The 17,500-nt window shown below is 41.6% G+C and overlaps 1 protein-coding gene across 4 annotated transcripts in view; it reads left to right on the plus strand.

Moving 5' to 3' along the window:
* The first annotated feature begins 6,998 nt into the window (after nucleotides 1-6,998).
* Nucleotides 6,999-17,500, plus strand: part of nkx2.2a (NK2 homeobox 2a) — a 17,900-nt gene continuing 7,398 nt past the window's right edge. Inside the window, exons 1-3 of one of the 4 annotated variants that reach the window (XM_060052041.1) lie at nucleotides 6,999-7,180; nucleotides 12,850-13,117; nucleotides 13,715-14,886. In XM_060052041.1, coding sequence (XP_059908024.1) covers nucleotides 12,853-13,117; nucleotides 13,715-14,280 — 831 coding nt within the window. In that variant the 5' untranslated portion in view covers nucleotides 6,999-7,180; nucleotides 12,850-12,852 and the 3' untranslated portion in view covers nucleotides 14,281-14,886. The other 3 variants (XM_060052042.1, XM_060052045.1, XM_060052044.1) reach the window with 3 other exon arrangements.

The raw sequence follows: 17,500 nt of genomic DNA on the forward strand, positions 1-17,500 counted from the left end.
CATCTTGCTCGTGTTTTCCTGATGCACCCGCGGTCACTGTATATTTGCCGGTAGCCAGGCAACCACAAGAGCCGGGCGCTCACCAAATGGATGTGTGTGCAGTTTGACGCGCCCGATGCACTCCTTACCGCTGACCCCGGCCTGCCATTTTGTCTCTGTCCCACGAAGGTTTCAGAGCTAAACGTTACCTTGTCTCAGCAGGTGTGCCCGCGTGGAGGGCCTAGTCCCACCGAGGGGGTCACCAACCCCTCACTGCTACTCCCATTTATTTGAATAATGGCCCATTAGGACGGCTGGATGTCCAACGTTAAAGTAGCTGGATGTGGCTCTGGGGATAAAAGACATAATTACCTGACTGGGTGAGGTTGTGTTGTTGTGTTGCACACTCTTCCTCAGCTGGACTCTGGGGGTGTTGAATTGGCACGGCTTACCGCCTGTAGGGGGCGACAGAGAGGGGTAAATGAAACAGCTCATGCAGCACAGGAGGCTGTGGCAATGATACAGGCCTGTATAATCTCCATTAAAGTCTTGTAAACACATTGCTGTCGTGCAGTGAAGAACAATCACAGAGCAATGAATTTAGAATAAATTGTTTGTAGATCCCTGCCACATTATACAGAGATGCACTGGAAGCAGAGTGCGACCGAAATGTGGTTTCTCTGTGTGCGTGTGTGTCTCAACCTGTAGTGCTGAAAAAATACCAGGGCTTGATCTTTTAGCACTGCAGTTTGGGTTCTTAACGTTGGGTTCTGGATGGAAATATTAAAATAGTTATAAATATTCATCACAAACCACATTACTCACTGAATTTATGATGAATTAGACGGAGTGGACAGTTTGTAAACCGTAAGTTCACTAAGATGTACAGAAGTTGTCCTTTTTGGTCGGCATTGTAGCTTTATTTGCCTTTCATAATCTCTAGTTCAAGAGAGCTTTGCCATGCTTATGCTTTGCCAAGCAGTCAATAGAAATTTGGATGAGACACATATTTATTGTGAAGTGGTATTCATGAGCCAAAAAGCATGCCAATTAAAGATGTGATCTTCATCATTAATTTGCCCTTGGGGTTTTATCCATCCACTGCTATCACCTTATAAAAGAATCCTTTCAGAAGAAAGAATGGCGGACCCATTTTCATGACCTCCTCTAATGCATTTTCATCCATTTTCACTGCCTTCGAAAAAAGTTTTCACCTCTCTACAAAAACATGTTAATTGCCATCACGGGCTGGGCATAAAGAAAATATCCACAAGTTAATTATCCAAATATGTTGGCAACCCATCTGTGGGAAGCCACATTGAAATGAAATTGTGTTTTCTCCTTTCCGTCTTTTATTTTGGACACATTGTTAATCAAAAGGCTTCAGAAATGTGCAGATGGGTAATGCTTGTATCTGCGAGGAGCAGCCTGGTTCAAGGTGAGTGTTTCATGCCCCTAGACCCTTCTGTCTCTCTCCATTGTGTTGCGTAGGTGACGTATCCCTGTGGAAGGTTTGCTCTTCCCAAAATTGGGACTTTATGTATGTCTGTAAAACACATGCACGCAGACACTTAAGACTGCACACAGACACACAGAATGACACACAGACAGATTGGCCCGTACACACACACACACTCATGAGTCTGGCCTATACACACAAGCGCACGCACGCACACTATCATACATGAACATGCGCTTGGCCTTCGATGTCTGGCCTATTGCTCAAAAAGAAAATCAAAGTCTCGAAAAAAAATGCCACTTATCTTCTCCTAACCACCACAGAACAAAAAAATGAAAGGTTAACATTTGAAGACGAAAGACCTGAAATCTAACCTTGAAATAGAGTAATCCAGTGACCCGCTTTAGTAAAGTAGTTGACAGAACAGCCATTACACAGACAGAATCGTATGTGTGTGTTTCGGAAGGCTGGGATATATCTGCCATGGTTCGAGTGAATGGGATGTGCCTTGCACAGGTGTACTTAATCAACACAATTCCGTGATTTCGTCCTCAAAGAAAATCTGTTGGAGGACACACTTGAGCCTTCATTGGAAATTAAGCATGTGAAAACCCAGCTTGTTTCAGATTTTTGGATGTTTTTTTTTATTAATAAACAGATTGTGCACTCACTTGGTACACTGTAGAAAGAATTCAAGGTAGCTCACTCAACATATTGCATAGCCTGGCTGCCTGAACATCCTCATGGACTTGAGCATATAGGATTTGCAGTTCTTCATGCTTGCTTAAATGCTGCTTCCCCTCACTATTGTAAGCCTGTTGTGTTCAGTCAATTCAATTTGACCATCACCACCATAACTGCTTGAACCATAACTTTAAGGTGACTGAACCCTTCATTGATTAGTGATGTCCTAAATGCTTAGCTCCTTCATGCATTAGAAGCCTCTATGCATTCATTTACGGTGTTTTTCTTTCTTCATACACATAGACAATGATTCAGCAATGTTCTGTTAAAATTGTCACTTGATACGAGTTATAGGAACTTCATCAACTAATTGCAGGCTCCCATATCCCATATTTCTAACAGGCTAGGTTGGTTCCTTAATATAATGGTGTCATGGCAAGGTAGGCTACCCCCTAACAATATAATTGGCTATGTTCCATTTGAACTGACCACGGCACATGCAAAATGTTACTGCAATGGTTTTGATTATTTAAAGCAGTAGCATTTTGTGTCAAGGGTCCACATTGCTTCTTTGCTTGTATCATTGCACGTGCACACAAGAACTTTGTAATTTATTTTTGGTTGGAGCAGTGGCCCTTTGGTCTATGTCCCTGACCTTTTAATTGCTTTTTGAGTTGTGTTTAGTTTTTCAGAGCCTTGGGTATCTAGAAAGGAGCCTTTAAAATATCCAAGCCATTATAATCATCCGGAATGGACCATATTGTTGAATTGACTAAACTTGTTTTCAAGGATAAATGGTCATGGTTTGCTACTTTGGAATATGTGCATTTGATTCAAGAGCTATGTTCATAAAATGGCAACTCGACTCGGATATTTAAAGTTAAGCTAATTAACACTGAGCAACCAACTCAATCAATGGAACAACATCCATCACCATGGTAACAGTTTACAGTTAACTACATTCAAGGTGTCTTTTTAGTTGTTATGACGATATGTTTACTTCTGTTCATGCCACTTCCTGCTGTTCACTCATGTTTTGATTGCTGTATAACTCGATGCACTTGATGATAAGAGCTCAATATACGGTGAGTGAGATCTTATTAGAAGTTGAATGTATACAATTGGTGTTTGTGGTTTGTGGTGAGAAAACTCCAAACTGCATGACCTTGGAGGCAGCCATGTTCTTCCCAGACGATTCCATGGACTAGATCTGTTTGTTTTCTCCCTACTTCACCATAAACAACAGTATGTGTGTTGAATGGCAGACAAAGTGAGGCCTGCCCACCAATCAGGACCCTGTGATATGACATCCTTCCTTTTCTTCTTATTTACTTACACAACCATGACCTCTTTATTTACATTTAATTGTGACAATGTAAAGGCTCTTTGGTGCAACTTCATCGACCCCATGCATTCGAAGGTTGACCAGCTTGGGGATGGGGTTTCTCCTTGTGCCGTCCTGGATGGAAGGGGACGTGACATCCTGTTTATGACCGATATAGCTGCCCTGTAACAACACAATGAAAGCAGTTGAGCAGGGCGATGAAAGGAGCTTCTATAGACATTGATCAGGTCTTCACGAGAGACTCTACCTGCACTTTTGGCACCTTCTGCATATCGCTTTGGACTCTCATTCACACGGAACAAGGGGTTACAGGTGCGCCGAGGTCATCCAGCGGCCTTCGATCGGATACAGTGCATTGGCCAGTAGGTATTGAAGACCTAGGCTTCAGTGTATAAGTGATGCGTACAAAACACCTCGATTGGGATACTTGATGGAAATTCAAACCGTTACTCAAGTGACGATGCAGAACTTTTCACTCGAAGTGGCTCGCCAGGGCTTAACACTTGATCGCTGTTTCTTACTCACTACATTGGCCCCGTTCTCACGCATTGGCGCGCCAGAGATGTGACGAACAATCAGAGGACACTTTAACTCTCCTCAAATTCACAATCCAGTGGTGTCACACAGGAAATGATCATATTTCCCAGACTCTAGCATCAAACACTTTGTTGGAATACAACGGTTCTTTGCTTCGCACCTCTTACAAAGCCCCCCCATACACCCATACACACACACACATACACACACACACACACACACACACACACACACACACGCACGCACGCACGCACGCACGCACGCACGCACACACACCCAAAGACACCCACTCATCCCTTTGACACCCAGGGCTCGGTTGCTTAGTGCTGAACCTCTCGTAAAGCGCACGCATTTGTGAGGGAAAATTGCAGCGGCTTTGAAAGGGATAGAAGTAGCTGTGGTCATGTATATGGACCCGCTCCTCCATCATGGGTCCACACCAAACAAGTGAGCTCTCAGGTTTAATTAAACTTTTTCCCCCTCCTCCTTCGAATATATATCTTCCTCCCTTCAGAAAAAAGAGAAATCAACCCACTCCGGCTGGCGTTTGTGTGTTTCTCTCTCCTATACAGCTCTCTCTCTCTGTCCCTCTCTCTCTCTCTCTCTCTCTCTCTCTCTCTCTCTCTCTGTCTCTCTCTCTCTCTCTCTCTCTCTCTCTCTCTCTCTCTCTCTCTCTCTCTCTCTCTCTCTCTGTCTCTCTCTCTCTCTCTCTCTCTCTCTCTCTCCCTCTCTCTCTCTCTCTCTCTCTCTCTCTCTCTGTCTCTCTCTCTCTCTGTCCCTCTCTCTCTCTCTCTCTCTCTCTCTCTCTCTCTCTCTCTCTCTCTCTCTCTCTCTCTCTCTCTCTCTCTCTGTCTTTCTCTGTCTCTGTCTCTCTCTCTCTTTAAGTCTCTCTCTCTCTCCTTGAGTCGTCGATACATTAAAACTTGAACTGATTGATTCGAGAATGCCATGGCAGCAGCGTCCTCATCCCTGCAGTTGACTACATCTCAAGTGTCTTAGTCATCAAGCTTTGGGCCAGGGATTGATAATGGCTTGACCGGCAGGGCCTATCTTACCCATCCCTTTCGGAGGAGGTCTTGTGTTTAGCCCCCCGAGCACTTCTGGCAAATCTCAAATACCGCCAGGGGTATTCATGGAGCGGCTAAGTGGAAGGTTTTTTCTTATTTGTCAGGAAGCTCATGAATACATTCCAGCTCTAACTAACTACTCGGGCTTAATGCAGAATTTCAAACGAGGTATGAGGCCAATTTATTTATTTGTATTCCCAGCGTCTTGGCAATACTCTCCAGCACGGTGATGGCAGGGAGGGATAATCTCCGTCTTTCATCGCCAGAGTGGCTTCGGCCACAAAACCCATCAGCAAAGTATTCTCTATTGATTGATGGTCGCTCTCGCGGCACTAGGCAACACCACTATTATCATGCATAGATTCCACACTGCCCACAATAAAATCGTTGCACCTTGATTTTTGTCCCCCTCCAGGGTGTCATAACAGCCCAATTGGTGTTTGTTTCATATTGCTTTTTTTTGCCCAATAATTACAGGTATTTGGTGTCATCAGCTTTACAGCGAGTCCATTCACTTCCTGCTTTTGGCAGCGTGGTTGAAGCCTCCTTTTTTGAGGAAATTGTTAGTGTGTGTGCAACAGGTGTAAGGGATGTAGTTAAGAAGTAACAAAAAACACACACACATTTCTGGGTTATATGGTTATATTTCTTTCAATCATTCTTTTTTTATTGTTTCCAGGGGAGACATTGCTAAGTCTAAACTCAGAAAATCCAATTTAAAAATAGTGCTCAAGGCATCATATTTGTTACAGCATATTTAGACTATTACACCTTACTGTTTGGTGGAGCAGTATTATGATTAATATTCAGATAAGTTTGTCCAGTTTATTTTCAAATCATGGTAGTTCATTTATAAAGTTACCTATTTATTACTTACTACCTACTTATTTAATATTTCGGCATTCACACATTTTTTTAAGTGATTCATAAAATGTATGCCTTTAGATGTAAAAAAGCCAAATAATAACTACTAGGCTAGCAATTATTAGGTACTAATAACAATAATTATAAAAGTACATTAGTAGCAGCCTTAGTAGTAGTAATAGTATATAAGTAAGTAATTAGTGAGTAATCTATTTGCCTATTAATAGATTATTATTTCCTATTAATGGCTTATTATTTTATTCATAATCTATATACATAACGCTGGTGTTTTTTCTATATGTCCGTTTCTGGGACAGGCTAATACTTACTATATAGTTAGTATATATAGTTATATATATATATACATTTGTATTTTTTATATTCTCGTGATCCCAAGGCAAAATGAGATGTTTTCTTTTTTCTTTTTTTACCATATTTCTATATTTCTATCCTTTTCATAATGATTATGAGCAGTATTTTGTGGCATCCTTTGAGGACCTTCGAACCGTACACATTTCGTTTTTTCTTTAGGTACTTTTTTTGGTCGAAACAGGTCGACCTATAATATCAGTAGTCGCCCTCATGAGGAATCAACTTTAATTGATTAGTGTGACCTCGGTTATCAATCATCGCATCAAGATATCTAATGTAAACGCGGCGGTAGCGTGGACAACACGCCACATCTGCTCTCCCCGCGGTGAACGCGCTCCACGGTTACCAAGCCATTTATTAGAGCTCTTAGAATAAAAGCTCTAAGTACAGTGTCCCATCAACTTCCCGCCAACAAACACACAACCCCTAACGCCATAGGACATATCTCCCGTAAAATAAACATTTATACTTCTCAGTAGCCCAACAGAAATTATTTTTAGTGTCCAACAAGCCTCGAAAAATGACAACTCGTTGGTTTAGCTAAAAGCAGCGTCCAGAAGGAACCGTGTTTGCGCTCACCACCGATTTATTGCCCGATGAACATATGGCCGATATTTTGTCACGCGTCACACAGCGAGGGGAAAACAAATAGCGCGAGCGATGCGAGCGAGTCAGCGCGAGCCGCGAGCCACTTGGCCAGCTATGCAAACGCACTCGGACGATACGAGGAGAGGAGCGCTCGCGTTCTGGGTATATAAAGCGCATCACGCTTATCTGTGCACGCACTCCTGACTCCCATTCGGAGATATTTCATTAAGTCTCCGTGCTGTGTTAACGCTGGCTGCAGTCCCCCCCAGTCCCCCTTCGGTCTAGGTAAGCACACACACTGTAGATGATGCTGGTGTAATTTTGTTCAACTAAAAATGTTTTTCTTTCTTTTTTTGTTTTCTATTGACTTCAAATATATGTAACGTTCAGTGCAGTGGCCATTGAGTGTCTCACCTAGACCGAGTGACCCTAATCTTTGGTTTGTGATGTGGTTGGCCCACACCACGACATCTGAGTTAAATGTTTTCCACGAGGAACAGCCCAAAAATATGTGGATTCGATTATTGCCATAATTAATATAAATATTGCACATTATTGCAGGTGTTAAACATGTTTGTTGTAAACTTCTGTCTGACCCTTCTGGAAAGACACACATAAATAGGCGTACATATTTAAAATATTCATGAAAAAATAATGCTTAATCCATCCAACAAACCACCTACGCTATGCTTTTTAATGATTAAGAGCCGGGCGATGCCCGGGTTGATATTGGTCTTCATAGGGTTGGCTTTCAAATGTTCAATTTAGCCTTTCGATTTAGGCCGCATTTAAGAAAAAATATGGACTATAAAAAGAAAAAAATTCTAGCGGTTTACCGGGTAAACTTTCAAAAAGGATATTTACTGTTTAATTTCGACCCCCTGTTGTTCTTTAAACGCACCAGCAGAGTCCGCTAGAGCACTACGGATGCAGGAGCTTCTTAACCTTACCGCTAAGGAAACATTGAACACTGAGTGGTATTCTCACTTAATGGGCTCTTCTTTATCCACGTTTTAAAAGAGGCGACGGGACACAGCCATGGTCTATTTATTTATTTCTGGTTTAAAATGTGTATAAAACCCGGGTTGTGTTTAGTAGGCTACATTCCCAAACGTCCCATACATAAGGCCACACTGCCCAGTGCCACTGTGTTATTGAAATGGTAAGTGATTCAAAAATAATAAACCTTTTCACCAATTCGTTTTACATGAAATGATTAAGGCACGGCACAGTGAGGCATGAAATTCACCATTACAAATAAACTGGTGCTTTAACAAATGAAGCCATCTCCTGCGGGCACGCGGGCGCGCCGCTAATCTCTCCATGACATGTTTAATCATTAGAGGAAGGATATGCGAATAAAGACTCGCGGTTTGCCCGTGGGCTGCGGACGGTGGCTGGATCTCTGGAAGCAACCCATTCCGAAATGATTTGTGCCCCGAGCCATCCTCCGCGGGCCATGGCTTAGCCTCATAAATAAAACCCGGGCCCAGTTTACCTGCATATTATATATAGCCTTTTAATCATGGAAGGGGGAAATCGCTCATGTCACACTATATACATTTATCAGCACAACTCCGAGGCTTAGAAGGTTACCTTTATCAAAGGGTAACTTCCTGCCCCCGGCATCGGGACATGCTGAAATTTAGCGATTAAACACGGGAATGATCAACCCTATTATGGATCTTCCCGGGGCAACTCCAATGTAATCAATCGAAAGATTTATTTAATCAGGGAAATAAAGGCTCTTTCTTCGCTTATTTGGAAGCCATTGTGTGAATTAAATGTTGGCAGTAAATGCCTACAAAGGGAATTATTAGTTCGACGGTTAGGGTTCATGGGGATATTAATTATTTATCATGTACTCCATCGGTTTGGTAATCCCGTTTTTTTAACCAAGCCCCTCAACAAAAAGCAACATCTAGCCTACTGTCCACCGTCTTCGGGAAGAGTCTAAGCAGGCGAAGGGGAGTGCCTAATTACATCATTAGGCAATAATCGTGCAGGACTAAACGTCGTAGTTAAGACAAAAACAATCAATAACATGGCTCCCTGTTTAAAAGGCGGTGGCATACATTGATTGGATGGGTGGCAGTAAACTCCCAGGGCGGTGTAAGTGAAAGGAACAAGTTCCAGGCCTGTGTTTACTGAGTCCTCTTTGTGTGGCAGAGCCTCCTCAGTGGCCAGTATTGTCTGTTGTATTCCGAATGCAGTTGTAGCATCGAGCTGTATAGTAGGCCAACACACTCCATTTATCATCCGACAACACACACACACACACACACACACACACACACACACACACACACACACACACACACACACACACACACACACACACACACACACACACACACACACACACACACAAAGACAGACACACAAGCACGCGCGCGTTAAAACCACGCCTGTTTTCAGCCTTGCAGGAATGACACCCTTGTCCTATGGAGAAGCATTGTCTTTTGGAGGTGCACAGACGAGTTGGCTGTGCAGGTACAACTACTTGGTTACAAAAATAGATTGGTAGCACGAGATATGATTTTGTTTATTGAATTAAAAATGTTGTAAGCTAAATGAATGTAATTCACCTTTTTCAAATAGGCCTCAATTATATTAGCTATATTAGCCCAAACAGTATAACAGTGTATCAAAACAACGATTTCGGAACAATATATTAGCCTACATAATAATAATAATAATAACAATAACAATAATAATAATAATAATAATAATAACAACAATAATAATGATAATAATAATGATAATAGTAATAATAAAAATAAAATAAAAAATGATAATGATAATAACAATGTAATAATAATAGGGACGTCATGGATAGGGCTAGTGTCCACTTTTAATCCCATGTAAGGGTCCTGCTTGCAGACAAGCCCTCCTTGCTGTCAGGGGGAAAAGGCAGACGGCCTGTTTGAACTACCTGTAAAAGTAAACAGGTAAACATACAAGATAGCTCTCAGAGTGAAGTACGGACACTTAGCCTGAGCACATTTACCTCTTCTTGCTGAAACCCTTGGTTCAATTGATCAAATACATCCCCAACAACTGGCCATAGTCTGTACTCGTGCGCTCCCATGCACGGCCACCCAATCAAGTGCGACTCCCTCCTTCTCCCCGGCTCCCTGTCCCCACAACCGCAACAAATAAGCATAACTAAACAGGATGTCACGGATGGTAAGCTTTTCGTCTTCTTAGCAACACCCACGACTTGGCTGCAAATAGACCAACACACAGGTTCAAGTAATTACATTAGTCACGTTGAAATAATGTCCCGTGCTGACGGAATTTGCCAATAGACGTGGTTAGGCTTGAATGGGATGCGATGATTCCTGGGTGCGTGCATCTCTCTGGGCGTCTGCTGCTGCCCCGCGCACCGCAGAACGGATCCCCGGAGGTGCGCCTCACACGTCGGATTTAGGCATGCAGTATTATTAGTGAATCGGGTCAGTCACCTCTATCCCTGGGACGCTCCGTCGTAGTAGGCCTACCTCGAGGTGGTTCCATAGCCCTTTTCGGCTCAATGGGAGCATTGTGGGAGGCGGAGGATTGCGGTTGATTCGCCCAGTGTCTGCTGGTAAAATATTTACCTTGGGCCTAAAGGTCAGGTGGCCGTGCCGGCTGATAACAATTGCCATACTATCAGAGATTATATTGAAGAAATTAGTTATTTATAATAATAATAATAATTATTATTATTATTATTATTATTGTTATTATTATTTTGAGCATAGTCCATTATTGCAGTTATTTTAGTGATTTTTATTATTTGTATTATTATTATCAATATTTATTATTGTTAGTAGCCTGTTAACCTTTTTTTCGATTTTGATCGTATTGGCCTTTACAATTCTCTGGGTGAGATTGTATCGTTATTTTTATTTGTATTAGAGGAAGCCGTGCTGTGTGTGTGTGTGTGTGTGTGTGTGTGTGTGTGTGTGTGTGTGTGTGTGTGTGTGTGTGCGTGTGCGTGCGCGTGCGTGTGTGCGTGTGGGTGGGTGCGCGCGCTAAGATGAAGGACCTTTCTTAATATTGTGGAAGGATTCAGGATTGAATGAAGAGATAGTCCATTGAAAGCAGTTGAATGCCATGACAACTACGAACAACCTCAGATTTATTCCAAACAGTTAGAAAGCATTGTGCCGGAGCGTCAATCATCTATTATTTCGCCCCTGAAATAAATGCAAAAACTGCGCCCGGACAAAAGCTTCCAACAGGAGCCGGACATTTGTCTACATTTCCCCCATTGTCTGCAGCTTAGCAATCGGTTTGTATTTGTGTTTGCTTGGGTCCGACCACCCAGGATGAGCAGGGAACTTGCTAAAAAACGTGAAACATTGTCACCCACATCACATACTAGATAGGAGACAGAGGGGAGACGGTGGAGGGAGGGAATCGAAGGAAACGTATTGAAGAGGCAAAATAAAGTAGCCCACAATGATATTGGAATTTTAAAGAGTGCTCTCCATGACTGAGAGCAAATATTGGTCGACTTTTCTTCTATGAACGTGGCCTATAAGTTTTACTCAAAATAAAAAATGAAACCTCGTCAAAAAAAAAAAATATAGTTATATATATATATAGCCTATATATTATATATATATATATATATAGCCTATATATAATAGTTACATTTTCCAAATGTAAATAACTTAATTCTGGCAGATATAGGCCTACTTAATATTAGATAAATGGACATCTTATTATTTTTATCATTATTAATAATAGTGCAAATTATTATCATTATTATTTTTTATTAATTGTCCAATATTAGTAGGTCATATTTGTACGGGTATTTTTGGAAAGAATCAGCACATAACGTAAAAAAATGCCTTTATATACATATTGAAATCATATATCACAATACAAATAAATATCATACATCATTAAATTATATTATTAGGTTTAGACTAATGAGTCTTAATGATCATATTAACGATGAATACTGGCTTTTGTGGGAGAACATCTTTGTTATTCGTTTACCTGTTTCATCCCATCATTATGATGATCATCCGTGACATTTGGATAGTCGTTCTGTCATAAATACTTGTTTAGCGTTTTCGGACAAACAGCACACTGCTTCCATTTCAACAGAGCTGCTCTCGGTTAAGCCTTGGCAAAAATATTGACACAAAAGGTTTACATAAATTAGCCAAGAATATGACAACAATAGCTCCTCCATCGCAGTGATACACTGGAAAAAGAATCACGGACACTTTGCACCTCAACCCTAAAATGCTGTTTTCCAACATATTGGTTAAAATGCTATATACTCAGTAGAGTAAAACATGGAGGCTTTTTGCGTCACCCATTTGTTAAAACGGCCCTTTTAAGTAGGCCTAGTGTGCGTATAAAGCTACTTGGAGGTTCTTTGTATGTAAATAGGGTGTAAAAAAGGCCCTCCCCATCTTTGTAATTAATTGACACGTTATACCACTCATCATGTTCTGAAGCACCAATGGTAGAGGCTCGGATCTCCCCAAAACCCACAATTTCACATCTGCAAACACTGTCTTCATCCACTTGACTCCTAAGACCCGCCCACACGTGGCCAACCTTTTGCGTTTTTAATGCTTTTTCACTGCAGGTTCATGTGTTGAGACCAACCTTATATGGACTGATCGGACCGGTAATGGCTTATTTCCCTCTAGCACCCAGCAGTAGCACAGTATCCATGAGCCAGATATAGCACTTCTGCCACTTTGGCATTCTTCCTGGACTTACAGAACAGAATCCACTGCTACTTGGTTAGGCAATGGTTATCGACAGTGGCTCGTGATTGGGTTTGACTGTAGTTCAACGCAGACGGTGACAGAGTGATCCTTTTTTCTCCAGAAACATCGCTTTTTGTTGTCTATTTAAAAAAAAAGCAAAGAAAGAAAAAACATCGGATTGTTGTGAAACTGGTTTGTAGCAACTTTTTCTTGCATTTATTTCCCCAGAATATGTCGTTGACCAACACAAAGACGGGCTTTTCTGTAAAGGACATTTTGGATCTCCCTGACACGAATGATGAAGAAGGATCTATCACCGGAGCGGAGGAAGATACGGAGGGATCAGAGACAGCTTCCACGACGAAAAACAGTGGAGTTTTGGTGCAGAGTCCGCTCGATAGCGTCCAGAATCTACCTTTAAAGACCCCTTTTTACGACAGTAGTGACAATCCTTACACGCGATGGCTTGCCACTACGGACAGTATTCAATATTCATGTAAGTAATGGCTAAACCTGCATCCTCACGTTAACAAGTGCACATTACAACCCTGATATACCACTACAGTGTGACCGTATTTACAGCTATACTCTTACAATAAGAGATACTTGAAGGAGTGCCTCCCTTCCCTCCTTAACAAGGCTTAATGCTGTCCTTGGATAATGTGCGTCCATCCCCATATACCGAACACACCGCTGCACTTGTCTTAAGGCGTTTAAGCGCAATAGTTGCATCCTACGTGTAGTTATATATTGTGTATTTCAACTTTTCATCGATACAACATGGAAGAACAGCACAGGCAATGCACGTTTGTGCAGAGCCCGAGCCAGAAGCTTGAGATTCGGAGGGGTTTTCATGGGGACAATGCACATTTTAATGCTTCACTGATTCTCCCTCCTTGCGGAGCTTTGGGGATAAAGGACCATTTTGTACTCTCGAGATATAAAGTAGCACATGGAGTTATTACACGATAATACATACATTTAAACAGCCATCACGCCCCAATATCAATTGAAACGCATTATCGTCACATTGTGTGTTTTTGTGATTGAACGATAACCCGCTAAACTTTGTATTATATCAACATTTTGACAGTGTTTCTCCTTTGCGCAGTGCACGGTCTGTCGGCCAGCAGCCAGGACTCCGCCAAGTCCCCGGAACCGTCTGCGGACGAGTCGCCGGACAACGACAAGGAGACTTCAAGCAACGGGAGCGACTCCGGGAAGAAGCGCAAGAGAAGAGTTTTGTTTTCCAAGGCGCAGACATACGAACTTGAGCGCCGCTTTAGACAACAGAGGTACCTCTCCGCTCCGGAGAGGGAGCACCTCGCGAGCTTGATTCGCCTGACACCGACCCAAGTGAAAATTTGGTTCCAGAATCATCGGTACAAAATGAAGAGAGCCCGCGCCGAAAAAGGTATGGAAGTGACCCATCTCCCCTCACCTAGGCGGGTGGCCGTGCCTGTCTTAGTCAGGGATGGAAAGCCTTGTCATACTCTTAAAGCTCAGGACTTGGCGGCCACTTTTCAGGCTGGGATCCCCTTCTCGGCGTATAGTGCGCAGTCACTTCAACACATGCAATATAATGCCCAGTACAGCGCCGCCACCACGCCACAATTCCCTGCACATCACTTGGTGCAAACGCAACAGTGGACTTGGTGAAAGATTAGAGACTGCATGGCGTTCTTTGCCTTTTTGAGAGCACGCTAGGGAGCTCACCACAAAGTAAAAAAGACTTTCATTTTTGCAGCTTGACCCATTCGTTATATTGGGGGCGAAGGTGTGCGCCGTGTTGACATGTTTTCGTTAAGAGAACCGGGTCCAGCCTCTCCCTAGATTTAAGAATGTCAATGCTCTTGTGAATTTTTTTGTAAAGTATGTTGTGTGTTGTAGAAATGTTTTCTTTTTTGTCCTTCGTGTTATCAGCACGTACAAAACACTTTATAATTATAGAAATTTTAATTTCTTGCTTCTCTTTTATGGACCGAAACTATTTATGGCCATGAATAAACATTGGCAACTTTTAGCTTTTTCATTTTGTTTCTATTTTCTGTAAATATTATGTGGCAAATGTTTGCAACCCATAGAGACGATTCAGGAGCATTTAGCTGGGGATATACATATTTCCAACCATACATGAAAAAGTAATTTTGAGGCGTAAAGTATCAGATTCCATCGGACAATGTGAATAACAGCTCAGTCGCGTTGATGGGTAAATATCCAATTTTATAAGGATTTTAATAAAAAGATGTGTTTCAGAAATAACAACTTGTTTTACGTGTCCTATTGAAGTGAGTTAGCTTTCAAAAGACTGCGTTAAGTAAAAAATGCCAAGAGCCACTATTGCTACCACAGACATTATAGGGTCGGTCTGCTACGTGTTGCTCAAGGGGCGCAGAGCGCAGGTCGGCTATACGGGAGTCAATCTATTGCGCACTTGAATCCTTTCTTTCCGGGACAAATTTAATCCGGAGAAATGTTCTCCATTGGAACACCTCGCTGGTAAAGAGGCCGAAGTCACTTGTGAACTAGGACTAAAATCCACTCACTTAATAGAAAAGGACTTCTTCAGATAAGCAGTCTTTGAATCCAAAAGCTCCCCGTTTTCCTCGGAATCCAAACAGTTTTCGTATGCCAAAAGTGAAGTGCGTCCTAAACCAACCATCCTACCCAAATATATTGATATGTATTGTTTTCGTTTTTAGGCCGATATATAGTATTGGCTTATATATGTATGTAGGTATATATATATATATATATATATATATATATATATATATATATATATGTATATATATATATATATATATATATATATATATATATATATGTGTGTGTGTGTGTGTGTGTGTGTGTGTGTGTGTGTGTGTGTGTGTGTGTGTGTGTGTGTGTGTGTGTGTGTGTGTGTGTGTGTAATCGACGTTAAAGCCATAAATAGAGCACCTGTGAATTAGAATTAAAATTCCCTTTTGCATTACCACAGTTTCACGTCTCCATGTATGTGCGCGACTCTATTGGAGAAAAGAGTAATCAGTGGGATGTAAAATAGAAGGCTGTCAACAAATGGTCCTTTATGTCGGTGTGTTTGGGGAATCAGTGAAAACAACGACAGGTTGGTCCCCAGTGATTCACATGGGAGCCCTGATAATCTGGCCAATATCTGTGTCCAATATCTTGAGTAAATATGAGAACCTGTCCAAAAATCTTTGCATTTTGTTTGCCTTGCCGCTGAAATCTCACAACAGATGTTAGTGTCGCCCCTATCATTACTGAACAAACAACCAAATCGACCAAATGTGCTAATTATTTACAGAATTGGCTCCCAAGGGGCTACACTTTGTGGGACACAGGGATCCGTTTTGTTCCTTGAAATATCGTTATACTAATGATGTGAGCCCATGCATTCATATACTTGGACCATTTGGATATTTCCTCGTATTAATGAACTCAATAAATCGACTCTAATTTGATTGTGACATATTTAAAGCAGTTCGATTATTTAACAATTCTGAAAAAAGCAATGGTAAAAAGATTGTTAATTGCACTGAAATAGAGTGCCGATAAAACAGAGAGCAAATATGTAGAAAAATAAACAACTCCAATAGCGAAAGAGGACAATATTACAACAAAAAAACAAACATACATAATATCAGACAAAGGCCGCGGGGGTTCCTGCTGTCCTTTGGCCCCCCGCGTGTTGAACATGACGGTACAGTCGTGTCTACTCCATCATTGCATAATACAGTGCACCGAAACAAAAACACAATGGCCGATGAGTGCTTTTCCTAAATGTTAGAGGCGTGCATATTAAAGAGGAGCAAGAGTTGCAACGAAGTAGTCTGTTTAGACCCACGCCGTTCCTGGAAGCCATTCACCCTTTATCTCGCCCGGCGCATCCCCGAGTCAGGGCCATATATATTCCTTCTTTTTTTTTTGGTCGTGCCTGTCAGTCGGTGCCATTGTGATGGTTGTTACACACGTTGTATTCCATATGGACAGCTGGGCTCGGGCAAGTAGAAAAGGATCTCTTACAAACCCCAAATTGTGTCCAGCTTTCAAATAAAGCATTGTTGTCTCTCAAAGAAAAACGAATTAAAAATTCGTGCTATAACTATTCTGGTAAAGAGAACCCCTATTCACAGATAACAGGCAGTCCTTCTTCCTTGATAGAGCTATGGCAACAACAGCCTTCTTATTTCTCCTTTTTCCCCTCAATCCCTTCCACTCGCCTCTCTCAAAGGGTGATTATTGTCTGTTGCAAGGAGTGAACCGCCATGGCGCAAAACTATTTCCAAACTCTCAATGCCAGACAGTGTTCTTCCTTGTTTGCTTTACGCACAAGTGATATTGCTCTGCCCATTTCTAAAATAAGCCTCCCGGGGGGGGAAAAAGTGACAAATTATCAGTGCGTTCCTCCCACCAGTTCACACTGGAATTACATTTTTTTTTATCGTCCTTCCAAGGGCATTTTGATTTTCCATTGACAAGTACTGGTAGTAACGTCGGTTTTTTTTGTAGAGCTCTTTACACTTTTTAACATTTTAACAGTAGGCCTACGCTAAGGTATTTAATAGGGTTGAGTAAAAAAAGGACCTGGACTTTTAATAACTTTAAATATGGGGAATTAAGAACATCGCACTGGTATTGGATTTCTCTTAATTTTGTTGGCTTATTTGTCTATATTTCCAACTGAACGAAAATTGAATTGGATATTCTTCCCCGCATTCTGATTGAATAATTTTAAGTGAAGTTAGGCTATTTATTGTCCTGCAGATTAGATTACTTAAAATATGTTGTCTTTATTAATTCAACTGCATGCAGGCCATATTGAGTGGGCGGGAATATTAATCAAACACCAAAACACTAGTTGTTAGGAGGCCTA

The sequence above is a fragment of the Gadus macrocephalus genome, chromosome 5, assembly GCF_031168955.1.
Source record: "Gadus macrocephalus chromosome 5, ASM3116895v1".
Taxonomy (NCBI): domain Eukaryota; kingdom Metazoa; phylum Chordata; class Actinopteri; order Gadiformes; family Gadidae; genus Gadus; species Gadus macrocephalus.